The sequence below is a fragment of the Staurois parvus genome, unplaced genomic scaffold (assembly GCF_062004578.1).
Source record: "Staurois parvus isolate SC_StPar_1 unplaced genomic scaffold, SC_StPar_1.0 ptg000548l, whole genome shotgun sequence".
Taxonomy (NCBI): Eukaryota; Metazoa; Chordata; class Amphibia; order Anura; family Ranidae; genus Staurois; species Staurois parvus.
Window position 1 is genome coordinate 7,685,732 of NW_028318344.1, and position 26,919 is coordinate 7,712,650.

At 39.9% G+C, this 26,919-nt stretch overlaps 1 protein-coding gene and 1 pseudogene across 1 annotated transcript in view; both read left to right on the forward strand.

The window, feature by feature from the left end:
- The window catches only part of GRIN2D (glutamate ionotropic receptor NMDA type subunit 2D), a 526,055-nt gene that overhangs the window by 328,459 nt on the left and 170,677 nt on the right, over window positions 1–26,919 (forward strand). The window contains exon 7 of the mRNA XM_089690985.1: window positions 14,474–14,599. Within this exon, the coding sequence (XP_089547111.1) occupies window positions 14,474–14,599 (126 nt within the window). The remainder of the gene's footprint in view (window positions 1–14,473; window positions 14,600–26,919) is intronic.
- LOC149451149 (U2 spliceosomal RNA) lies at window positions 18,742–18,883 on the forward strand (annotated as a pseudogene).

The following is a 26,919-nucleotide window of genomic DNA, read 5'->3' on the forward strand; positions in this document are numbered from 1 at the left end:
AAATAATGTGAACCAATGCTTTGGAAGTGACCCCTTAACTCACCACAGCTGCTGTGCCAAGTGCTATGCTAATCGTATCAGCCATTTATATATACCCTTTTTTTTTCTATACAGCGCTATTGGTGTTTGTTTAAATATGTGCAGGAAACAAACATACTCTCTACAATGATCATATACTCAAATGAAAATTAAACAACAGGAAATTTTCTTTGTGCTTCAATATAGTCTCTCTGTGCATTTAAAGTGTCTAGATGCTCCCAGTTATTCACAGTGTAATGCACAACGTCTTCTAACTTTTAAAGTGTCCATGCTCAAAAACGTTCAGTTCATCCAAAAGTGGTGGCTTAGCGACTGGTGAAGCCCAGTAAGCTGAGGAAGACTCTGGATTCTTATATATCTTGAATGAAAAATGTAGATTATCCCGCAATAAGCTTCAACTTTGTTCATTTGAATAAATACAATCAGCGCAGCCAAAATGAACAACTCTAAACTCCAAAATTGTGATCAGAGTAAGACGTTACATGATATACACTGCAAAGCAATTCCACAATACCTTCAGAAGAGTAAATCATAAGTGATAGTGCAGTGCTACATATAATATAAACTGCATATCAGGGGCAGACTGACAACTCATGGGACCCCCTGTGTCTTTGCCCAAACTCAAAAAAGCCTATAAAAAAAGGTACCAGGGGCATCTCATGGGGCCCCCTACTGACCCCGGGCCCTCGGGCAGCACCCGAGTTTCTAAATGGTCAGTCCGCCCCTGGTGCATATAAATACATATAATGTAACACAACATAGAATAATACCATGTGTGTTTAAAACATAATCACCACTGTGTCACACTGTGCTGGAATCTTCATTTACTTGCAAAGAATGCCAAATATGTCTCCACCAAACATGATCAGTGGTTACTTTATATGGACTTTGTTTTAATATGCAGGTAGTATTATTCTATGCTGTGTAGCATATATTAATTTATATGTATATTTTATGTTGTGCTGCACTATCGCTTATGATTTTCACCGTTGTTCCTTTCCACTTCCACTTGTGGGTACTTCTGCCCATCATTGATTGTTTTAGCACTAACTGTTGCATTTGCTCTAACATAAATTAAAAAAAAAGACTTGAACCCCTTAATCGTGAATACAGTGGGTTGGCAGACCCAGTAACTCAAACACAGATATAGTATGGATGATGCAACTGGAGTCTGGGATTGGGAGACTAGAGACTATTCATTTGGAGTACCCTAACCTGGCTTAAATAAATGTTACTATTATGCTGCATAAGTGCTAACAGAGGTGTTCGGCCTCCTAAGCGCAAAAAATAAAAAATATAGTGCAAAAAATAAAAAACGCACAGGTGATCAAATACCACCAAAAGAAAGTTCAATTCATGGGAAAAAAAGGCCGTAAATTTAATTTGGGTGCAACTTTGCATGACCGCGCAATTGTCAGTTAAATTAACACAGCGCCGTAACACAAAAAATGGCCTGGTCAGGAAGGGGGTAAATCCTAAGGAGGGCAAGTGGTTAACGTGGAAGGCAGAGGTATGGTCAATCAAGGCAGCAGGCAAATGATCAGAACAGATTTTAGAAACTGGGAAATGGCAGGCTGCTAAAAAAAAAAAGGGAACTAATATTTTAGTGACTTATGATAATTGTCTCCGATGCATAGGCCTGGTTGGGAGGGACATTCGAGACAATGAACACTGGTGTCTCTCCTAACTCCTCCTCTGCTGCATACCCGACATTCTATTTGGCTTATTCTTCCTGATCCTGTGGGTGGAATGTTTTCTGGAAAATGTTGCTCGTGACGTCTGCTCACACAATCAGAGCATGTTTTCTGGAGGGGATCTTTGCTGGTAGATCAGTGCAGTGATGACCTCTTCCTCTTGAGGAAGGTGGTGGGTCTTTCCATTGACTTTTGATAAATGGCAAACACATTGTAAATGGCCAAATGGAAAAAGTAAATAGCAACTTTTTTATACCAGTAGAGGGACTTTCTTGATGATAAATAGAGCTGTGGCATCTGACCATTTAAATCCCCCCCCCCATGAACCAATTGTAAGCGTGGATACATCCAAGTTTTTGGATGGGGCCGCATCTACCGTGAATTTCCACCGAGTTGTCATTGTGGATGGTGAACAGGATGTACGCATCTCTCTTATCCCTTCAATTCACGCCCAACACTTTCTCGTTTCTCAGACTTGCCGATTCCCCTCTTTGTAGCCTTGTGGTTACTAAACTTTGTGGGAAGCCCTTTCTGTAAAGGTGCCAGAAAAGGGGCAGACTTGTATAGTACTTATCAAGGTGTAAATGATAACCAGGAGTGGACTGACCATTTGGAAACCTGGGCACTGCCCGAGGGCCCCGGGGGCAGGAGGGTGCCCCATGAGATGCCCCTGGTACCTTTTTCATAGTTTTTTTTTGAGTTTGGGCAAGGACACAAGGGCCCCATGATCCCCTATTGCCCGGGGGAGTTGTCAGTCCACCCCTGATGATAACCTTTTTGGAACAGTTGGAATGCCAGGTCCCAGACAATTTTACCACTTGTGCCGATATAGGTTGGGCACTCGGGGGGGGGGGGGGGGCTAGAGCTGGGAGTCTTTGCCTTCGTACATGCGAAAGGCATGCACATATCCTGTAGCTCCTTCACAGAGCTTGTTCAGCTTCCATCCAAACCTGGCCCTTTTACTGGGAATGTATTGCTTGAATCCCAGCCAGCCAGTGAAGTGGACAAGGGATTCATCCACACAAATGTGTTCCTCAGAAACATAAAGTTCAGCAATTTTCTTAGGAAAATAATTTATTAGGGGACAAATTTTGTATAGTTTATCACAGCTGGGATCATCTCAGAGAGGGCACTGCGAGTTATTAAAATGCAGGAATCACATGATTAGATCATAGCAACCTGGACATTACCACAGAGTAAATGGGCATATGATGGATGGGGTTGGTGGACCAGTAGGCATGTCATTTTTTATTTAAAGCCCCAAGTTAACTACAAGGCCCAAAAACAATTTTAACTCCTTCACCGTGAGACGTCTCCATTCAAAAGGATGGGCATAGGGTGTATTGGGATTGTTATCAATATATTGCTGGGCAAAAAGGTTTGTCTGGTCCATAATGTACTAAAGTAAATCAGCAGGGGAAAACAAATTAAAGAATAAATTTCAGAAAAAATTTCAGTATTGGTCTGCACACCTGGCTGTTTGGTGAAACAGGGATTTGAAGCTGATCCTGGGCTGGAAGGCAGCCACAATGGGTTTGCCAGGGCATCAGGAAGATATGTTTGGGCCCTAATTCATGGGGTCTGGTGGGATATTCCAGGGCTGGTACTGGGCATTTCATCCTGGTGTCTAGAGCCATTGGTGTTTGCTGATTGACCATTGGGGAGTGTATGGCACTGCTAGTGGTTGCCTGCTCTTCAGAGTGCCATATACTTTTACGAGGGACTGTTTCTTCCTCTGATTCAGTCACTGACCCACTACTTTCTATTGGCTCATATTCCAAATCAGAATCAGATGGTGAGAGCTCCCTGGTGCTCTCATCCGTCATACCGAGGATTTTGAACACCTCGTCACTAGTAATATATTTTTAGACATTGCAGCTCTGCTGATTGTGGCTGTATGATGGGTAAACTACTGATAGGTGGCTGTGATAGGTACATTGCTGATGGGCAGCAGTGATGTCAACTTTGTGATGGATACACTGATTAGGCTGCACTGATGGCTGTGGTGACAGGTACACTGATGGGCTGCACTGGTGAATGCACTGCTGGGCTGAACTGACAGTTCCACTGATGGCTGCACTGACATGTCCACTGATAGCTGCACTGATGGGCTGCACTGACGGATACACTGATGGGCTGCACTGACAGGTCCACTGATGGCTGCATTGATTGGCTGTACTGACAGATCCACTGATGGGCTGCACTGACAGATCCACTGATGGGCTGCACTGAGGGGCTGCACTGACAGATCCAATAATGGCTCCACTGACAGATCCACTGATGGGCTGCACTGACAGGTCCACTGATGGCTGCACAGATGGGCTGCACTGACAAATCCACTGATGGGCTGCACTGACAAATCTGCTGATGGGCTGCACTAACAGATCCATTGATGAGCTGCACTGACAGCTCCACTAATGGCTGCACTGACAGACCCACTGATGGGTCCACTAATGGCTGCACTGACAGTCCCACTGATGGGTTTACTGATGGCTGCATTGACAGATCCACTAAAGGCTGCACTGACAGCTCCACTGGTGGGCTGATCTGACAGCTCCACTGATGACACTGACAGGTACTCTTTAACTGGGGCAGGATGGTGCACAGTAGAGGAGGGGTTAACTGGTAACTCACTGTTCCTGGGTTCCCCTCCTCACACTCGATCGGTGTGCGAGGAGGAGAAGAGAGTAACAGTGATTTACCTCTGTTTCTTTATGTTTATGATCGGCTGTGATTGGACATAGCCGATCATGTGGCTTTACACTGAGCACTGTGTCCAAGGGACACAGATTGGCAGTGATCGGCGAGCATGAGCGGCACGATGAGAAGAATGTCACATGGTGCCCACGGAGAATGTTCACCCAAACAAATTTATGAAAATGTATTCAGTTGTAGAATCATGTGATAAGAAAATCCCTTCATCTGCACATGACTGGACAATGGAAGTGAATCTTTACATATTTTATTGTGTGAACTGCAGTTATGGTTATCTTTATCCTGTTGTTCTTCTAATGGACCTGAAACTTATTTTCAGCATATACACAATGCTCAAACACTCAGAAAAACCAGGAGAGAGCGATCTCTAATTATTTTTTAAAATACTGTATATAGTTGCAAATAAGTGGTAGTTGGAATTAAGTGCCTAAAGTATGTGTAAAGGCAAAATAATTTTTTTAGATTTTGGATAGAGTAGGGAAGACCTTTATTAGGTCTTATCTTGCTGTCTCTTTTCTGGTTCTTTTTTTACTGGACCAAAAAGTAAGAGAAAATCCAAAAATTTGGAGTTGCCACCAGAGCAAGAGATGAGGCAAAGCCCTCTGTTCCTATGACAACTGTTTAAAATGGGATTTCCATTCATGAGAGATTTCCTCTTATTTGATGCTGTGTCTACAGTACAGGAAGTGATGGAGAATCTCTTTGTGGGCCACAACCAGAAAAAATACATTACAGAATATTCACCCAATCAGTTTGGAGGCTTTTGCTGAGCTTGCTACATATTTTGGGTTAAAATCCCAATAATTGTATATTGATTAGTTTGCACAAAAGTTATAGCGTCTACAAACTATTGTACATATACTGGATTTTTTTTATACTAGTAAAAGAGGCGATCAGCGACTTACAGCGGGACTGCGATATTGCAGTTGACATTTGTACACTAACTGACACTTTGTGGGAACAAATTAAATTAATACAGTAATCAGTTCTAAAAATATTCACTGATCCCTGTACTAATGACAGGAGAAGGGGTTAACATGCAGGGTGATCAAAGGGTTAAGTGTGTGCCTAGCTATGTGCTTGGTTAACACTAGGTGGTGCTTTTACTATGGGAAGTGATGGATCGTGTTCTCAGCTCTGTAGAGACACATGATTCATTGAATCATGACTTCCCACTGTCACAACAGAACTGTATCTACAGTATGTAAACATAGGCACAGCTCTGTTCTTCCTGCCTGACTGACAATCTGCAGGTGCCGGCGAGCAACTGCTCACTTGTACTTGTATATCAGTTTGTCCTGTGACATTTCACAGCAGAATTGATCCTCCATGTGCGCGCCCCCATGTGGTGGAAGTGCAAAATCACATATACAGTTGCAAGAAAAAGTATGTGAACCCCTTGGGATTACGTGGAGTTTTGCATGAATTGGGCATAAAATGTGCTCTGAATGTCATCTAAGTCACAACAATAGAAGAACACAGTCTGCTGAACATAATACCACACAAACATTAGATGTTGCCATGGTTTAATTGCACATAACATGTAAACATTCACAGTGCAGGGAGGAAAAAGTATGTGAACCTTTGGACTTAATAACTGGTTGACCCTCCTTTGGCAGCAATAACCTCAACCAAACGTTTCCTGTAGTTGCAGATCAGACCTGCACAACGATCTGGAGTAATTTTGGACCACTCCTCTTCACAAAACTGTTTCAGTGTAGCAATATTCTTGGGATGTCTGGTGTGAATCGCTCTCTTAAGGTCATGCCACAGCATTTCAATCGGGTTGAGGTCAGGACTCTGACTGGGCCACTCCAGAAGGCGTATTCTGTGCTGTTGCAGCCATTGTTTTGTTGAATTAATTGTATGCTTTGGGTCATCGTCCTGTTGCATCACCCATCCTCTGCGGAGCTTCAGTTGGCGGACAGATGGTCGTACGTTTTCCTGCAAAATGTCTTGATAAACTCTGGAATTCATTTTCCCATCAATGACAACAATCTGTCCAGGCCCTGAGGCAGCAAAGCAGCTCCAAACCATGATGCTCCCTCCGCCATGTTTTACAGTGGGGATGAGGTTTTGATGTTGGTGTGCTGTGTCTTTTTTTCTCCACACATAGTGTTGTGTGTTCTTCCCAAACAACTCAATCTTGGTTTCATCTGTCCACAGTATATTTTGCCACTAGTGCTGTGGAACATCCAGGTGCTCTTTTGCAAACTTCAAACGTGCTGCAAAATTCTTTTTGGACAGCAATGGCTTCCTCCGTGGTGTCCTCTAATGTACTCCATTCTTGTTTAATGTTTTCCTTATTGTAGATGTGTCAACAAAAATGTTAGCCTGTGCCAGAGATTTCTATAGGTCTTTAGCTGACACTCTGGGATTCTTCTTTACCTCATGCAGCATTCTGCGCTGTGCTCTTGCAGTCATTTTTACAGGACGACCACGCCTAGGGAGAGTAGCAACAATGCTAAACTTTCTCCATTTGTAGACAGTCTGTCTTACCGTGGACACATGAACATCAAGGCTTTTGGAGATACTTTTGTAACCCTTTCCAGCTTCATGCAAGTCAACAATTCTTGATCGTAGGTCTTCTGAGAGCTCTTTTCTGCGAGGCATGGTTCACATCAGACAGTGCTTCTCGAAACCAGTAAACCCAAAACAGGTGTGTGTCTTTTAAGGGCAGGACAGCTGTCAGCAACACATCCAATATCATCACACTGATTGGAGTCAAGGTTGGCTCACTCCTGGCTCCAATTAGCTCTGGGAGAAGTCATTAAGCTAGGGCTTCACATACTTTTTCCTCCCTGCACTGTGAATGTTTACATGTTATGTGCAATTACACCATGGCAAAGTCTAATGTTTGTGTAGTATTATGTTCAGCAGACTGTGTTCTTCTATTGTTGTGACTTAGATGACGTTCAGAGCACATTTTATGCCCAATTCATGCAAAACTCCACGTAATCCCAAGGGGTTCACATACTTTTTCTTGCAACTGTATATGTTTAACAGGACAGGTTCCACTTAGAACAGACCTTGCCATGGTCAACCAAAGAAGCTGAGTGCACGTTCTCAGCGTCATATCTAGAGGTTGTCTTTGGGAAATAGACGTATGAGTGCTGCCATCATTGATGCAGAGGTTGAAGGGGTGGGGGGTCAGCCTGTCAGTGCTCAGACCATATGCCGCACACTGCATCAAATTGGTCTGCATGGCTGTCGTCCCAGAAGGAAGTCTCTTCTAAAGATGATGCACAAGAAAGCAGGTAAACAGTTTGCTGAAGACAAGCAGACTAAGGATATGGATTACTGGAACCATGCCCTGTGGTCTGATGAGACCAAGATAAACTTATTTGGTTCAGATGGTGTCAAGCCTGTGTGGCGGCAACTAGGTGAGGAGTACAAAGACAAGTGTGTCTTGCCTACAGTCAAACATGGTGGTGGGAGTGTCATGGTGTGGGGCTGCATAAGTGCTGCCGGCACTGGGTGGGGAGCTACAGTTCATTGAGGGAACCATGAATGCCAACATGTACTGTGACATACTGAAGCAGAGCATGATCCCCTTCCTTCGGAGACTGGGCCGCAGGGCAGTATTCCAACATAACGACCCCAAACACACCTCCAAGACCACTGCCTTGCTAAAGAAGCTGAGGGTAAAGGTGATGGACTGGCCAAGCATGTCTCCAGACCTAAACCCTATTGAGCATCTATGGGGCAATCTCAAATGGAAGGTGGAGGAGCACAAAGTCTCTAACATCCACCAGCTCCGTGATGCCGTCATGGAGGAGTGAAAGAGGACTCCAGTGGTAACCTGTGAAGCTCTGGTGAACTCCATGCCCAAGAGTGTTAAGGCAGATCTGGTGGACACTTTGGGCCCAAATTGGACATTTTATCTTAGGGGTGTACTCACTTTTTTTGCCAGCGGTTTAGACATCAATGGCTGTGTGTTGAGTTATTTTGAGAGGACAGCAAATTTACACTGTTATACAAGCTGTACACTCACTACTTTACATTGTAGCAAAGTGTCATTTCTTTAGTGTTGTCACATGAAAAGTTATAATACAATATTTACAAAAAATGTGAGGGGCTTACTTATATATATATATATAGAGAGAGAGAGAGAGAGAGAATCAGCACCATCTAGTGAATGGCAAATGACAGCTGATAGATGATAGATGTATACTTTTGACGGTTTACACATGACTAGATATGTTTTTTTGTGGTGTCCTGAGTACTGGGATAATATATTAGTTTTTGATGTGGCAAAGTGGTCAATTTGATTCCACTGATGGATTATACCAACTATTATATTAACACAGGTTCCCTTTTTAATGTTTTAAGAGACACATTGGGATGCTATTTGTTAAAAATAATGCACTAGACTAGGCAAGATTTACACAAACATTCAAGCTAGAAGCGACATATGTTTCCCTGTTTTTGAAAACTGCTTGTTCAAATGAAATATTTTTCAAAATCTGCATTCTGCAAAAAAAAAAAAGACAATGGATGAATGTTGGCATATTATCATGTTGTAGTCGTGTTGCTACCATTTACTGTAGGCTTGGCAAAAGTCAGAAGGAAAACAAATTTCAGCTTCATTGTTTAAAGCAGCAGAATGTAACTGACAACTCCATAGAAACATAGCAATACAATTAATTGTTATATTAATAATATATTATAATAAAAAAGTTTGTGAAAAAATGTATACTAAGCTATATCATAAGTAACAACACATTTTACATGACTATGGCCACAAAATTCTTGTAGATTCAAACATGTTCCCTTCCTAAATCAAAAGCACTTTGAATTTAAGTGGTTGTAAAGGCTTTTTTTTACCTTCATGCATTCCCAACTGCTCTGCTGCACAGCAATAAACCCAGTTAAGCACATCAATGCTCACAATGCTCAGGATATCCTCTGGACTCTTCCCGCAGGTCGATGTAGCAGAGGTATATACAAAACAACAAAGTTTGCTGTTTTCTGTAAAAGATCACACTCACATCATTAGCAGAGTCACAGTTCTTTAAGAAACAGATTCCTGCTGGCAACTAACATGGAGAGAGTGATTGGCATGTGTGCTGACCTGACATCACCACGTAGGTGATTCCCCTACACACCTCACAAGCTGACATCTTCACCTGGGGGAAGAGTCTAGAGGATATCCTGAGCCTTGACGTGCTTAATTGGGCAGATTGCCATTTAGCGTAGCAGTTATGCGTTTTTCGCATGCTTACCATGTCTACTCATATACAGAGGGTTGTGGTGTTTTGGTAAGCTCTTAAGAAGCCTTTTTTGCACAAGTTGAAGCGGTGGAAGTGTTTATTTTTCTGTTGAGCACTATACTGTATGTTTCTACAAGTGGTTGCACTAATATTTCTGGACTTTATCAGTTCACACATTTCTTTCATGGTTGACTTTATTATTTGTTGTTTAATTGATTTGCATTGTTATCATATTAATTGAGATATTTGCACCTTTTACAATACTATTTTGCTACTTGGGGAATAGCGCTGCTTTTTTTGCACAAATTCTGTATATGTATGTTTGTAACACATACACTGAAATTCGGCTGGTTGCTTTAGCCCCCTTATAGGTTTCAAGGTGTGGTGAGTGCAGTCATTATTCTTTATTTCTATTGACTGTTTTGTGCCAGATTTTAGGTTTGTTAACCTATGAGCCCGTCAAGTCTGATTTGCACTGGATTTCTTAAAAAAGTGTAGAATTGTTGTAAAATTGTCGTGATATTGTTTATTGCACTTCTTCCAGACTTAGGCTTGAGCTACTTGGGCAATATTTAGTAAATCAGTTGTGCTACTGAATTCACTAGTGAATAATTCTAAAAGCAGAATTAAATTCACCAGTTCAACCTTGTATTATTTGAAAGTGCCAATAAAACAGGGAGAAGGCTGGCACATAAGAACATCTCCATTGTTGGTTCTTCTAGACCACTTGGCTATAGTTCATAGGCTAGGAAATTCATTATTGGTAATTGGTTTCTTTAGCGGTGCATGCCTGAATTCATTTTCTGGGTCCATGCCACAAACCTATGCTCAACTCAAGCCCAACCCAAGATTAAAGAGCAAATGAGAGAAGTTCATTGTTAGGGCTTACATAAACATTAAAGTAGTTCTAGAGTCTAATTATTTTTTTCTTTTTTTTTTTACCTTAATGCATCTTTTGCATTAAGGTTAAAAACTCCTATCTCTCCAACCCCATAACCCCCCCTCCATCCCTAAACACTTACCTGACTCCTCTCACTGATCCAGCACTGTCCCTGCTGCAGCACCGCTCTTCTCACTTTCTGGTCTCACAGGAGACACTGGAGGCAGTGGGAGCCCTAGTCTCCTGCAGCTGTCAGTCTGTCAAGGTCCTACCTTTTCCCAGAGGTTATGTTACTCCATGTACTGGCATCCATCTTGGATTTCTGCTGAGCATGGTGGGAATCTTTTATGCCTTCAGGTCTCTGAGGTCCATCCCCCAGAGGGGTGTGGCTGAGTACATATAAGCCTGTGATCCGCACATGCTCTTTGCACTTGTGTCTTGTGTCTTTGTCTTGCTACAGCTCTGTGTATACGCTCGTGACTCTTCTGGTATCTGACTCGGCTTGTGACTAAGACCATTCTCTGTGTTTTCCTTCGATCTGACCTTCCGTTGCTGAACCCGGCCCGTGACCTGTGATTCTCTGTCTACTGTTCTGTACCGTTTTGTCCCGTTGTTGTCGACCCGGCTTGCCTGACTACACTATTGTCATTCTCACCAGCTATACGCCATTGGCGGCGGCCATTACTGCAGCCGGGGTGTCTCGGGGGCCGCGACCTGGTTCCTGGCTGCGTCAAGTCCATCCCCACCATCAGGGGCCCTGGTGAAAGGCAGCCTGGAACTTAGACTCCGCGCCCTGAGGGACTTCGGTCTGTTGGTGGTGGTTGTCGTCAGCCAGTGCGTTACCCTGCCACTAGGCCTACCTGTCCGTTCCACAGCCCTGTCCTGACACAGTCAAGCTGGGCAATGCTTAAGGAATACCCTGAGGAAGGAGGAGCAGACAGCACTGGAGGAGGAATGCCAAAGAGGAGATTAAGGACCTCTCTGTGCAATATTGTTGAACATAACAGGTAAGTATAACCTCTTTTTTTATTTTCAGAAACAAATATAATCCTTAATATCACTTTAAGCAGTGAGACAGCATTACTGTAGTGGCTCATCCATTCTTCCTCTACTGGCAAATCTGCAAATCTGTATATTTAATATGATAGGAAAATGAGGAGCAAACATGTAAAATGTAAAAAACTCATACAAAATTACTTTAAGCACACACTGCTAGATCAGAAAAAAAATGTATTCAATAATTTTCTTTAAACAAAGGTAGAACTCAAAGCTGTCAAAATGTTTGAAACAGCTTGTTCATTTATGTTCAACATCTAATTTACCATAATACATATATTTTGTCTTTTTCAGCACTTAGTTTTATTCATTAGAAATGCAAACATCTTAGCAATATTGCTCCAGTAATTTGGAAAAAATGAATACCAGGTGGATAATAGTAATCTGCCTAGCACTACATAGTAAGAGCCTATTAGACCCAGTACCAGGTCAGTCAGCGCATTTTAGTTTAGGAAGCTGCTTTTCTGGTAGGAAGCTTCCTTATTCTTACCATTGAGGGTAGCAGTATGAGAATAATCCAATAAGGATCCCTGTTTTATGTATATGCAGAGGGCTAGGTATTATCAGACAAAGACCATAATAAAGAAACCCAATACATTCAATTTCACCTACTTTTGCCGCTGAGCTGCGATGCACAACAATGGAAATCACATTATTGTCTATGGTGCGCATTCACTTCAATGTAACATGGCAGTGCAATTTTTGAAAAGGTGCAGGTGCTGCTATTGGTGCAGCATAGTGCCTTTTTTTGATCCCTTAGATGTCAATGGGAGCACATGAAAAGCACATGAAACATGAATGCACATATGTTTTTTGCCAGGGTTTGGTTTTTAATAGCCAGTCTCCTCCTCATACAAAAAATCATGAAGCATAGAAACAAAAACATGCACATAAAAATATGCTACAAAAAAGCAAAAAAAACATACATATGTAGCAGTACTAGTGTGAAGCTAGGCTTACAAGATTAGCATAAATATCCATACCTTGGTCTTCTCCCAAAGGAGCTTACAGTCTAATGCCCTTAGTGCTGTGAGTCTAGTTTTGCCAGCAGTTACTTAGCCTACCAGCATAATTTTGAGCTGTTGGTAGTAACTGGAATAACATTGGAACATGAATGCAACCAACAAAAACATAGGGGAGTTCACAATCGCAATTTTTCCAGAAATCTGGAGTTATTCAGCTACATGTTACTTGCACACCTAATTCATTATCACTTACAATAAGTCACCGGTCACACCACTGTGATTTAAAATCGAATGATTTGTGTGCAATTTCAGCGTGATTTCAGGTGCGATTTCTAAAGACTTTATTGCTACTTGTAAAGATTTTCAATGATTACCTGCAATTTGCAGTGTGATTTCCATTATATTCTATGTATGTGAAATCGCAACAAAACTGCAGAAAAAGTAATGCAAGAACTACTTTAGAAATTCTTCACTGCGTTACTTTAACTGACAATTGCATGGTTATGCAGCGCTGTACATAAATAAATTTATGTCATTTTTTTCCCACAAATAGAGCTTTCTTTTGGTGGTATTTTATCACTACTGCATTTTTCATTGTTTGTGCTGTAAACAAAAAAGGCCATCAATTTTGAAAAAAGAAAAACAATATCTTTTGTTTTCTGCTATAAAACAGATCAAATAAAAAATATTAAAAAATCAAATGTCTTCATAAATTTAGGCCAATATGTATTCTGCTACATGTTTTTGTTTAAAAAAAAAAACCCCAGTAAGCGTATATTGATTGGTTTACACAGACGTTATATCGTCTACAAACTATAGGATATATAGTGGAGTTTTTTTTTTTAAATAGTAATGGTGGTTATCAGATTTATAGCGGGACATTTTTACACTAAGTGACACTTTGTGGGAACCAGTGACTAATACAGTGACCAGTGCTAAAAATATGCACTGACACCATACTAATGACACTGGCTAGGAGGAGGTTAAACATCTAGGGCAATCAAAGGATTAGCTGTGTTCTAGCTATGTGTTTTCTGTACACTGTGTGCTGCTTTTACTAAGGGAAGTGATGGATCTTATTCCCTGCTTTGCTGTCAAAACAGAGCTCTGCTTTGTTTACATAGGCAGAACTCTGTTCTGCGTCTCTGCCCGATGATCTGCTGCTACCGGCGGACATCTGCTGCCCGACACCTGCACTAGACAGAAGTGCAGAATCACTTTTACATATGTGATTTTGCACAGGAGGGCCGCCCTGTAGCAATATATCTGCTATAGGGCGGTCTTTAAGTGGTTAACTTGTTTTAACACATATGAAATCTACATATTGGCCAATAATTTTTATAATTGGAATTAATTTTTCCTGAAAAATAGAAATGCTTAACAAGTTATGTAAGGGGACTATTTTACTAGCAGAGATTTTAATTTTATTTTTGACTCATTGTACCATTTCTGTCACATGCACGATTCCAGAACTATTTAGTCCACTTTTCATAGATAGGAGAATCTATTCTTGTTCAAACTTAGCCCCAGTCTTTGTGAAAAATGCTGATAAAAATTAAAATAGTGTCATAGACCCCCTTTAGAATTCTGTTGGGGCACAGCACCCAAATTGTCAGTGTCAGACATATTGAACACTCCTTCTTCAGTGTGCCCCTTCAGTGTGTTTAAAATGTTGTGTCCCCTTAACTAATATTTGCGTTCTTAAACAGAACAAAATCAGTATAAAAGTATAACTATTCAGAAAAAAAACTGTGATTGAGCTACATTCAATGGTAGCAAGCAGAAGTGATTATGTAAGGCACACTGCAACTTAATATAAACCAGGTGAAAAATACTTCTAGAGGATTTGCAATATCTCCTGCATGTATATTTTGTTGTGTGAGCACTCAGGGGTTTCATCTTCTTTTCCAGAGCCATACAGTCCCGCTGTCTGGGTCATGATGTTTGTCATGTGTCTTACCGTGGTTGCTGTGACTGTTTTCATCTTCGAGTATTTCAGCCCTGTTGGATATAACCGAAGCCTCTCCACAGGCAAGCGTGAGTACTTGAGCTATGCTATACTACTTCCCCCTTTAACACTATAATTGTTTTCTGTACTACTGTTTAGCTGCTCTTAAAGAAGGTCTCTGGCCTGATTAAAAAATCACTAAAAAAATAAAGAGTGCTAAAAAAATTAAGAGTGATAACAATAATAATTTAAAACAATCTACATCTTAAAGTAAACCTGTCCAAAAGTAAAAGTCTTGCAAAGAACAGACACTGTAAGATGTTAATATCACATTTTTAATAGGTGTTGCTTTAAAAGCCTTTACAGATCGTCAGTATAGAGTTATTCATAAATGGGCGACCTATAATTATAAAATGTTTGGCACAATTGTTTACATACATGTTTTTGCTCTACGCAAATGAATGATTGCATTGTTATGTGTATGTGCGGGGCAATGGGAGTGCTTTTACTTTTTAATTTAATTTTATTACATTTTTAAATTTTTTAGCACTTTTTTTGCATTTATCTTTATTGCTATCACAGTGGTAATAACATTGGGCAGGTGACAGATATTCTTTGCAGAGACATCAGGGATCTGTTAAACTGCTAATGCAGGGGTCTACAAACTTTCTACACAAAGGGCCAGTTTACTGTCCTTCAGATTTCAGGGGGGCGGACTGTGGGCATTGGGAGTAGAAAAGGTCCTGACATTAGTGGAAATAAAAAATGCTGCATCTTTGGTGTTAGTGGGAGGAAAATCGCACCATTGTCAGTGTCATTGTTGGTGTTATTGGGAGGAATTGTACACCATCTTTGGTGTCATTGTGTCAGGAGCCGCCACAATCCGCAGCTTGGCACAGGCGCACTGTGCCCGTTCACGCTAGTGTACGGGCACTAGGTCCTGGCCAGCCTTGGCGGAGACGAAACCCGCTCATGCGCCCTCGGAGCCACGGGTGCGCGCCTGGCACCAATGACAGCGCAGGGTGCGATATTTAAATCGCCCTGCGCTGACAGGTGGTGTCGTTTGGTCTCCCTGTGTTCCTGATCTTGTTGCTGTGATTCCTGCTGACTCGGATTGTTCTTGACCTGGCTGTCCTCTCCTGCTCTGACCCCTGGCTTGCCTGACCTCCCTTCTGGATGCCCCCTTGTGGATCTGATCTTCTGTTGCTGACCTGGCGTGTGACCCGACCATTCTCTGCCCGCTGCTTTGTACCGCACTGCTCCCACGCCTACTGACTCGGCTTGTCTGACCACGCTCTTGCTCATCCATCCATCCACCTTGCCCTGGCATATCCGCCTCTTCGCATCAGGCTCTCACCCTGCAGGAACCTCTGGTGGATTCCTATACCACGGGTGGGTGTACTCAGGAGCCGCAACCTGGTCTTGGTTCACTCCAAGTCCATCCCCACCATCGGGGGCCCTGGTGAACAAGCGGACTAGGACTTCAACTCCGCGCTCTGGGGAAACCTGACCAGTGGGCTGCTAGAGGTACCGCCAGGTGGTTCCTTACACATTGGGAGTATTTATGCCACTTCATTGGTGTCGGGGGGGGGGATTATACCTCATTGTTGGTATCAGCGGATGAAAATAGTGACCTAAGGGCTGGATAAAAGCAAGCAAAGGGCCACGTTTGGCCCCTGGACCGCAGTTTGGAGACCACTGCACTAATAGATCAAGTACAGAATTTTGTTCAATTTGCTGTGCACCCAACATTTTAACCAGGATTATGGCAAGTCTAAACTTGGAAAGGCTTAGAGCTAAGCACTTCCATGTTCATAGTTCACAGGTAAGATTGGGGAATGCATGTTCCCAGAGCTCCTTCTGCTCACCATCCTGACAGCATTTGGTGAGGGCAGAGGAACATCACCTACAAGTCGAACAGAAGTGATCAGGTGACACTGAAGCTGCCTAAATCACCTTTACAGTACAGCAGTTGCATAAAACTGATACAAGCTCAGCTGTGAATTTCTTTTAACCGCCTCTAACTTTGGTTGTACTAGATACATCCAAAGAGCTGAAAAGGGGAAAACTACTACATATAATCATGTGCCATATTAAACGACTGTATTAACAGAGCAGAATAAAAATTGCTTTTATAACATTCTAATAAAAATGAACTGTATATTTTTCAATTCAAATTATTCTCCAAATGCCAGATAGTCCTGGGCCCCATGCATTTCAGTCATATGGTATACAATAAATTTAGTTATGTCATTCAACTGTTAAAATTACTAAATATAACCAATTCAATTTTTTATATAATTTCCTTAAAAAGTATCTTTCTGTTGCTGGCACTTAAAGGTAAACTATAACCATTTTAGTTTTAAGTATGGACTTATCAAAAAAAACTAAACATTTATACTCTAGGTCAGGGGTAGGCAACCTGCGGCTCTCTAGCTGTTGTGGAACTACATTTCCCATGAGGCATTGCAACATTACAATACTGACAGTTACAGCTATGACTTGCAGAGGCATGATGGAACTTGTAGTCCTGCAACAGCTGGAGAGCCGCAGCTTGCCTACCCCTGCTCTAGGTGGATGCAGCAAGGATCCTATGCTGCATCTGTCCCCTGCTGTCTCTGCAGTGAGAACTGAGCGATCAGACACCACTGATCGCTCAGTTCTCCCCTCTGCTCTGAGTAGAGAGCCATGACTGTCATTCTCTAGCTTTCTGCTCTGCCCCTCCAGCTCTTACTGGTGAGCTGGGCTGTGGAGGGGGTGGGAGGGGCTGCCTCAGGCTCTTGACAGATTTGTAAAAGGCTGAGTCAGGTGCCTGTCCTGATTCTGCGTAGATGGTCAGGATCTTTTCAAAACCTGGACCGGCTAAGTGATGTCAACAAACAGCAGACTTTAGCCCGCTGTTGGCTGAAAACAGGTCACAGGAGTTTAGAACGAACTGCACTCCTGTGACCTACAAGAGAAGTATAGCCAAAATAGCTTTGTTATAGCTTTGTTATCCCCAATAGATATGTTTTACAGAGTACATCTATGGCAGTAGCATAGTATGTTGGGCATTCTGATAAGAAAGCCCAGAACTTCTTAAATGTATTTTGGCAAACTCTACAAATCGACTAGGGAAGATTGTTGCATAGAGAAAAAAGTTAAATCTGAGCCATTTAGGCATATTTTTTAACACAGCGATGTTATGATAAAAGCTCTATTATTCATAGGCTCCCTGGCAACACATAGTACATACAGGGTAATTATTTGCAATATTTTGTATTTGTGCGATTAAAAAGAAAAATAAATTGTTGGAAGTAGCAAAGAAAAATATTACTTAATACAGCACAGAGGTCAAATATAGCAGTTAATGTGTGAACAATTTCCATGTGCTTATGCCTAGTTCACACTGGATCTGACTTCGATATCGTGCAACTTCACTTGAAGCCGCATGATTTCAGTCAGATGGCAGTGCAACTTCACGCAAATCGCACCCCAATTCCGCAAAAGTAATGTACTTTTGTAATCGATATGACTCCGAAAAAGTCGGAGTCACACTGTTTAGGATGGTACCATTGCTGATCATTGGGTGCGATTTGCCATGTGACTTGAATGCTCAAATCACATGACAATTCTCATGAGTATGAACCAGGGCTGTTAGAGGTATTCATTATAAGTAAATGTGTTTTTTTGATCTGCACAGAAAAAGTTTTTGCAATACTGTTATGGTATATGACTGATTTAGATAACAAATAGTATTTGAAGATTTTTTTCTCCTTCTTTATTTCTTTTGTTGTTTTTTTTTTTTTTCCTTTTTTGAGTTTTGCTTTTTTTCTGTTTAATTTGATCTCATCTCTCTTTACTCACTTTTGTGATATCTTTTTTCATAGTGTCCTATATTTAAGATATCATTTTATTTATCCTCTGTGTTCCTTGTTCTCGGCTATTTTTGTGGAGTCGGATACTATCTGTAACATTAAACTGAAAATTTTATGTCAGTGCTAGTGTCATCTCACAGTATGCAATGTCAGATAACTATCTTTAATAGTGGTAAAGTGCTTTCTGCTTCCAAAGCATTTAGCAAATACGACTTCTCACAGTAGTCACTTTTTAAGATTTTTCAGAATTTGCTCTGCAACAGAGATCATAAAAGAAGGGGTCTAGAAAAAAAAGGTTTTTCTTGAGAATGGCAATTTCATAGTCCTCTGTGCTTTCAAAGAGGTAAAAAAAAGCATTAAAAGCAGGACCACCCATCGCTTCTTGGCCTTTTGGCTAAGATCAAGTGTAGTAAAAGCAGGACCACCTGTGTTTTATGTAATAAATCTCTGAGCATTTTACCTAATGGAGAGCAATACAAAGTCACTTTTTATTTATTTGGCTATATATAAATATATATATATATATATATATATATATATATATCTCTAGATATACGTTATTGTTTAAAATTTTTTCAAATATCTATATTTTATTTTATATAGTTTTTGTAGAAATTAGTTTAAAGTAAAAGAAAGAAAAAATTATATATATATATATATATATATATATATATATAATTTTTTTTTTTTTAGACGTACAATTTGTAATGTTTTGTTTTGTACCAATAGTAACAAACGTAGCACTTTAGTAGTCTATACATCATCAATCAAATTAATTCAAACTTAATTACACGCCTGTGTTTTTTCTTTTTTTTATATTTTTATTTTCCATTTTCTAAACGGTAAAATATCAAAACATAACCCAACCTTATATCTCATTTACTCTTGCATTATGATACTTAACCATTTCAATATACATAGAAAAAGAAAAAAAAAACATGCTGATTAACATATACTAAGTACATTACAAATACTGAAGATTGTAATTCACCAAAACATCTACTAACAAAAGTAACCAAAAGTCTTTATCCACATCCAACAGCAACCCTTAATAATCCCTATACCATATATCTTAAATAATACAGTAAATAAATGATGAATCAAGAAAAATATGTTTTTAATGTGAGTCAAGTGTAAGCTTACCCAAACTATTAATAGCATAATTTTTAATATACCATTCTGTATGTTTAAATGTGGTCATAAATTGTTGTATCTCCACCTGTTCTAAACTGCAGTCAAAAAACTGTTTCCACATCCTAAAGAAATTGTTAAGTTGCGTCTGCATTGAAAGTTCCACAGTTTTCAATATATAGCATATTTTTCAAAGCTGTTTACAAAGTCTTCCATCATAGGAGAGGTACAAATTATCCAGTGCCTCGTAATGGCTCTCTGAGCTGTCAATACACATGAATCCACTGCAAATTACATGTCTGCCTATTTATAGTACTCATTTCCTCAGCCTGATCACAGCTAAACAGTGACATCAAAGGGTCTTTGTGAACACATCAGATTTATATATCCCGACTCCTGCTCTCAAAAGAGTGAACTATTTGGGCAATGCCACAAATGATGTGCCAGTGTGAGTCTATATAAATTACATTTTGGATATACAGTATCCCTGCATAGGGTGATGAGGCATGTATTATAAATGGCATGTATGCTCTATGCATAATATTAAATTTAGTTTCTTTTCAGCTCTCGTTTACAATGATTCTCTGAACCTTGTTATATCCCTCCACTAATTTTTGCACCAGATTTTCATAGGAAAAATTAGTTTGACATTTTTTTTTTATTTTTTACAAATTACACACCTTTGTTCAAATACATTGGAAAAACAAGAGCCTGTAAAAGAAGACGTATGAGTATAATAATTATCTGTTCCACGAACCATGCTGCTGATCTACCTACGTACAGTTGAAGAGCTACTGCTGATAATTATTTAAATATATATTTTAAATCTTTAAAATATTTGAAATTTTAAACTCTAACTATTGTATTGGTATCGTTATTAACTAGGATGGTAAATGTTGATATAATGGGGGCTCAAATCTGACTCAGACTGAAAGACTCTAAAGAAAACTTCTTATCCTATGGATACATTTGTATGGATAATATGGGGCAGCAGAGTGGCTAAGTGGTTACATTTCTGTCTAGTAGCACTGGAGTCATCAAATTAAATTGCAACCATGGCACTACCTGCACAGAGATTGCATGTTCCCTCTGTTCCTTTGTGGGTTTCCTTCCATGCTTCAAAGACATGCTGGTAGGTTAATTGGCTCCTGTCTAAATGTTCTCTAGTATGTGTATGTAGAATGTGAGGTATGGTCCTTTGATGATTATGATTGTAAACTCCTTTGAGGGCAGGGACTAAGGTGAATATATAATAAATATGTAAAGCTCTATGAAAATGAATGGCTCTATGTAAGTACCTGTAATAAATAAATGTGTATTTTAAAACAAACCTGCACTTTGCCAACTCGGGCACTTTTGCTTTCCTGTGAGGCATTAGGGTAGTACAGTATACTACTGGATATTCACTATCCAGTGGAAAGCTTGGAGGATGAGGCATGCCCTAAAACTTATTTTTAAGTCATTTAGCACTGACAATGACATTGTATATATTCACATCTACAGAATACTCCTTTTTCAAAAAGAAATGCCTCAACTGCTCAGCCACTGATGGAAAGAACATCGAGAAGTATTCGTTGTAAAAAAAACCTACAACTTTTTTAACTTGAAATATCTGACAGTTTACAAAATATGACTGAAGTTACAGGAGAAAATGCAATCATAGTGCCAAAGATATGCTCAATTTCCATCTGGTAGACAGAGAAAAAATACTGTCCCTTCAGAAGATGCAAATCTTAAGAGAAACAGATTGCTTTGAAGATGTGACACAACTTCTATTGATAAGACTAGCGTTTATACTACAAAATGAGTGTACTTTTATTATACAGGATTTGTTTAGTGCCAACAGTCTGTGTACGGCTTTACAAAATTAAGGGAGACAGCACATTTACAACACAATCCAATAGAGGATGATTCAGAAAGCTCTGCTCATGACAGCATACATTCTAATTAGAGAGGCAAGCAATACAAAAGGTAATAACTGTGAGAAGCAGAGTTCATGAAGAAAGTTAAATTCTAGTTGTTAGGTAGAGGTGGGATGGACTTTCCCAAAGAGGTGAGTTTTCAAGAATGACCTGAAGGTGGACAGTAAAAGATAGCCAGATAGATTGTGGTAGGGAGTTCCAGAGGAACAGAGAGGCTCTGGAATAATCCTGCAGGAATAAACCATGGAGGGAGGTGATGAGGGGGTTATAGAGCAGGAGGTCTTGTAATATATTCTGAGACATGACAGGAGGTCTTGGGGCAGAGTTGTGGATGGTTTTGTATGTTTTATATAGTACTTTGAATTTTGTGCCCTGAGTGAGTGGAAGCCAGAGTAAAGCACAGAAGGTTGGCAGAAATGCCAAGCAGTTGGTTAGATAGATGGGACTTCCAGCAGCAACCATGATAGATTGAATTTGGGATAGTCTGTTTGGAGGTAGGCCATCAAGGAGGGAGTTGCAATAGCCAATGCAAGAATTAATAAGGGAGTGAATAAAAGCTGTGTGGTGTAGTTTGTTAAGAAGGCTAATTGTGGAAATATTGCAGAGATGAACACAGCAAGATTAGGACTGTGATTGGATGTGCAGCTGAAATGAGAGGTCAGAATCCAGGATTACACCTGGCACCCTGGTTAGCCTTAGGGGAGTGATTAATTGCAGTACTATTGATTTCAAAGGAAAAGGTAGGGCAGAGGAAATGAGGGAGGGTGTGGGAAGAAATGTGAGGGAATATTATTCACTCAGTTTTTCCATATAGCTATTTCAATTAGTAATATAATGATGCATGAGAAGACAAAAGAGGTGAGCCGAGAAATGAAGAAAACAGATTTGGGTGTCTTCAACATAGAGTTGGAAGGTAATCAACTGACTCAGAAAAGATGTGTAGATAGAGGATAGGGGGCCGAGGACAGAGCTCTGTAGAATCCTATGGAAAGAGATGAGATAGAATTGTAGGTGAAACTAAAGGTGCCTTGGTAGCCAAAGAAATGAAGTTTTCAAGGTGAAATGGGTAGTCAAAGGACAGAAGAAATGTCTGAGTGTGTGAGTAAGGAGTAGTGGCAGTCTCTGTGGAGTGTTGCGACGAAAGCCTGATTGAACTCACGCCGAGTTCACTGGAATCACCCAAAGTGAGATCCAAAGGCTATCCAGTTAACCCATAAAAAATAATTGATACACTCCAAAGTTATATTTTGACTTCAATAGAATAGGAATTACAATTGCTGTATTTTCTTTCTGGAATTCACAATATTGGGCTACCATTGTACATTTTAGGCAGTGCTGGATTAAATTGTGTTTAGACCGCTAGGCATTCAAAACCTTGGGCCCCCCCCTCACAGGTTTCAGGAGGTTTCTCGTGTGTGCCATCTAGTGGGATACCATTGAACTAAGTATTGTACAGGACAGCCATTAGATAGAGATACAGATCACTACTGTACATCACATGTACATCGGTTGCACCAAATGTTTTCTACAAACTGACAACTGAAAGAAGATTAACTTTGAGTGAAAAATTTTAATGTGAACCTGATGTCTATGGTGTATGTACTTTAAAGTGTTACTAAACCCAGGACACTGCATTCACTATATCTGGTCTCCCACAGTACACAGAACATGGAAGTGCAATTATTTTAGTAAATATAAACTGCTAAATACCTTTTCTCATCAGCAGATAGAGTAGTCTTGTGACTTCTATCAGTGTTCAGTAGAGCACTGGTTAAAGCTTGTAGGAGTTTTCTTTCTGCTATAGGAAGATGCAAAACCCCTGACCTCTGTCTGAACAGTGCTGATTGACCCTGTGCTGATCACATGCATTCTCGCAAGAAAAAAAAAACCTCTCTAGCAATACACACTAAACTGAGAATGTGCAGAATTTCTACGGTTCAGTCTGTCTTATCAGGAGATAAGTTGTGGACATTTGAACAGGAGGAGGAGCAGAGAAGTCAGGATTGAACAGCCTTTTTACACAATGCAGATTAACCCCTCAGGTTCCACAGTGAGTATAACAAGCATGCTTTACTACATATACAGACTGATTTTACTGTTGTGGCTTTAGTAACACTTTAAGTTGTTGTTGGGTACAGAACATGAACACAGTATTTTCTCTACAGAGTTTTTAATGCACAGTTTTCATTTCCTTGAGCTGATGAATTTTTTCTATCTTTTGTAAACAATTTAGGAACTCTTCATTGTAATTTTCTTTCAAGATCAAATCAATATTATTTTATCCATTGTTGCGGGCCCTAAACATCATGGAGCCCATATGTTGGTGCCTATTTGGTAACCTGGCACTGGTTTTAGGCAACACTTTGTCACATGATCTAACATTTCCAAAGTCTTACTTTTGTTAATGTTGTAGTCTGTTGAAAGTGATTTCCATTCAACGTTTGTTGCTAATGAGTAAAGAATAATTTTCAGACCAAGATTCCAGTGCTTTATGATTATAGAAGAAGAGTGCCAGATCACCACATACTCTTTTCCTATCCTACCAAGGCAGAGTCTGTGTATGTCATGTGTATGTTACTGGCTGTCCCAATTGACATATATAATTACACATTGTATAGAAACAATTTTTTAAACAACATATATCAATAACATTGTCTAAAACAAGCTGGTCTCTGGACCTGTTTAAAATTAAGAAAAACACACACATTGACACACCTACATAATCCCTTTATTCCATTCTGGTCAATATAGACGTGTAGGATTGTTTGTGCTTACAATTTCAAGTTTGATATAAGAACAACATCTCTAACAATTAGTTAGAAAACAGTCAGAAATGGCCTGATCAATGTAAATAATAAAATTGAAAGTATTGTTTGCAATTAGTAGTGAGTCGAACATACTAGGGTTATGTTTGAGGGGGGTTCGGCAAATGTTACTGAAGTTTGGATCACAAATCAGAACCCCATTGAAGTCAATAAGAGAAAAATTTAAAAAAACAGTATTGACCATTTTCTAGCCTAATAGGCAAGGGATTGTTGAACAAATAGCATGGGGGGAAGAGGGGCACATGTATCAAAGCTCAAACATGTTTAAAAAATCCATTGGGTTGGGAGTGGCAATTTTAGCAATGCTTAAAGTGAAACATTAAAATGCAAAATGCCTTTAAATAGCATGCTTGGGGGGTGTCCTGGCCCTGCCTGTAATGTGGCACATATGTATGATATATACAACCTACTACAGCAAAACTGCCATTTACAAGGAAAAAAGTGTGTTTAAATAGCCAGCATTATAACCGTTCCCGACCACTTCATTTTGTATATAATAGACCGTTATCCTAGATTAGGGTCAGGCCCCCCGAAAAAAAAAAAATGGGTGTCGCTGTCTAAGCCCTTCAGGTCCGGTATGAATTTCTAGGACTAGTATGGATTTTAAGGGTTAACCCCACACAAATCTGAGAATGAAGCCTGACAAGCCAAGAAAGTAGAGGGATAAGAGTGCAAATCCCCTCCTGAACCATACCAGGCCACATGCTTTCAACATGGGTGGTTCCAGGGGGACCTCCTGGCACAGCTCCTTGTTCCATATTGACAACCTCCACAAGGGGCTGTTCTCCACAACCCTGGCCTGGTAGTTATTGGGGGGGTGGATGGTGGGACTATTTGAATCTGAGATAATAATAAAAGGGTAAACAAAGACAAACTCCAAAAAATGTCCAGATGTCCTATGATGTACAATATCCACTAGGAAAAAAAAAGTCTGTCAATCTCCAAAACACATCTGGTCGTGTCATTCCCTCCCCTTTGTATAGCTTATCTAGAAGGAATGTAGGTTAAAGTGTACCTAAACAGAGAGACAATGTAAGTCTGCACTACAGAAAAAGGGCCCTCCAGATATAGATTTCACACCGAGAGCCAAGGCAGACTAATCTCCAGTCTTGCCAAGCAATTAATGTAGAAATAGCTACCACTAGTGACTCTGATGTCCAACACTTGGATAGGCCTTGCTGCTTTCTTCAATTCGGGTAAGAAACCAATGCTAGAAACAGACAGAAGAAGAAACCAGCCTAGTGCATTACCATAAGACTTTAATAAATAGATAAATGGAAGAATGCCAAACTATTCACAAAGGTAAATGTAAATGGTCAGCTCTAAGGAAAATGGTTTCACCCCCAAAATGCGTAAGCTGTGCCCTGGTGGATGCGTGTGCAAACCTTTGTCTGGCATTCTTCCTTTTTTCTATTTATTAAAGTCTTATGGTAATGCACTAGGCTGGTGCGCTAGGGTGGACCAACTCAATATTGAACCCTACGGACTAAGACTGGGATGCCATTAAAATGCATGTGCATGTAAAGGCGGGAGTCCCAATACTTTTGGTAATATAGTGTAATACAGTGTAATACAGCAGAAAGCACAGGCCTCTTACAAGTTTGCAGAACCTCTGACAAGATCAACTGATTTTTTGCTCTTATGAAAGAGATATAACAAAATACAAATTGTAAATTTAACAGACCAAAGGGAGCAAATTAGAGAAATGGCAATTTACATTTAATGGCAAAAAATCCTGATAATAATGGAGAATCTGTATGGTGAATATTATATACTACGAGCAATTTAGGTGATGCAGACCAAAAACATATTTTAGATTCACTTGACTCTAACTATCATAAAAAAATTATATTTTTATGAGCTACAAAAAAATCTTAATTTGTATGAGGTTATTTACTGCATATATATTACTGTTATGTTGTCATTTTACATGAAGATGTTGTTCTGAATGTAATCACACATTTTTCTAGTGTCATGTAAAGTATGGAATGAATCCATTCTGAATTCATCCCAGTATGGTATAGCATCAGTGTGGTCTTACACCACAGTGCCTCACATTGTGCACACCATTTACTAGACAGATTACTATGTGGCTTTATATAGTTTTTCTGCTTCATTGCAAACTCATTTCATGTTCAGCTAGTTTTCTTGCAAAAGAACATGTAACACTGTTGACAAATGAAAATGTAAAAATGATTCATACAAAATGTCTTCAGAGGCATGTTTAGGTCATACTGTATCAGAAAAATGGTGTGCTGGGTACAAATCTCCAGAAAATTCTATCTGTGCTATAGTCATGCTTAGTAGTCAGTGGATGTTTTTGTACTGAAAAATAGCGTTGTAATGAAAAAGTGTTCTTTGATGCTTGTAAATGCTGATGGGTGTCCTACTGGTTGCCCTTCCTTTAGAACATATACATACAATAGGTCTATTAGGGAAAAAGATTTTTAATGCGTTGACCTGAAATTCCAAGTTAGATTCATACTTTTAAATAACAACTAACTGTTTCAGTCTGATTGATCGCCAGACATCCAAGGTGCCCAATAATGAGTTTTTCGATGTTGGAAATTCTTCATCTTTTCATTGTATTAGGAATACCAATTGTTATTATCAGAATAGTAGGTACTTTTCATTAAAGAAATTGAGTAAACATTAGTAAATTATGATACAGGAT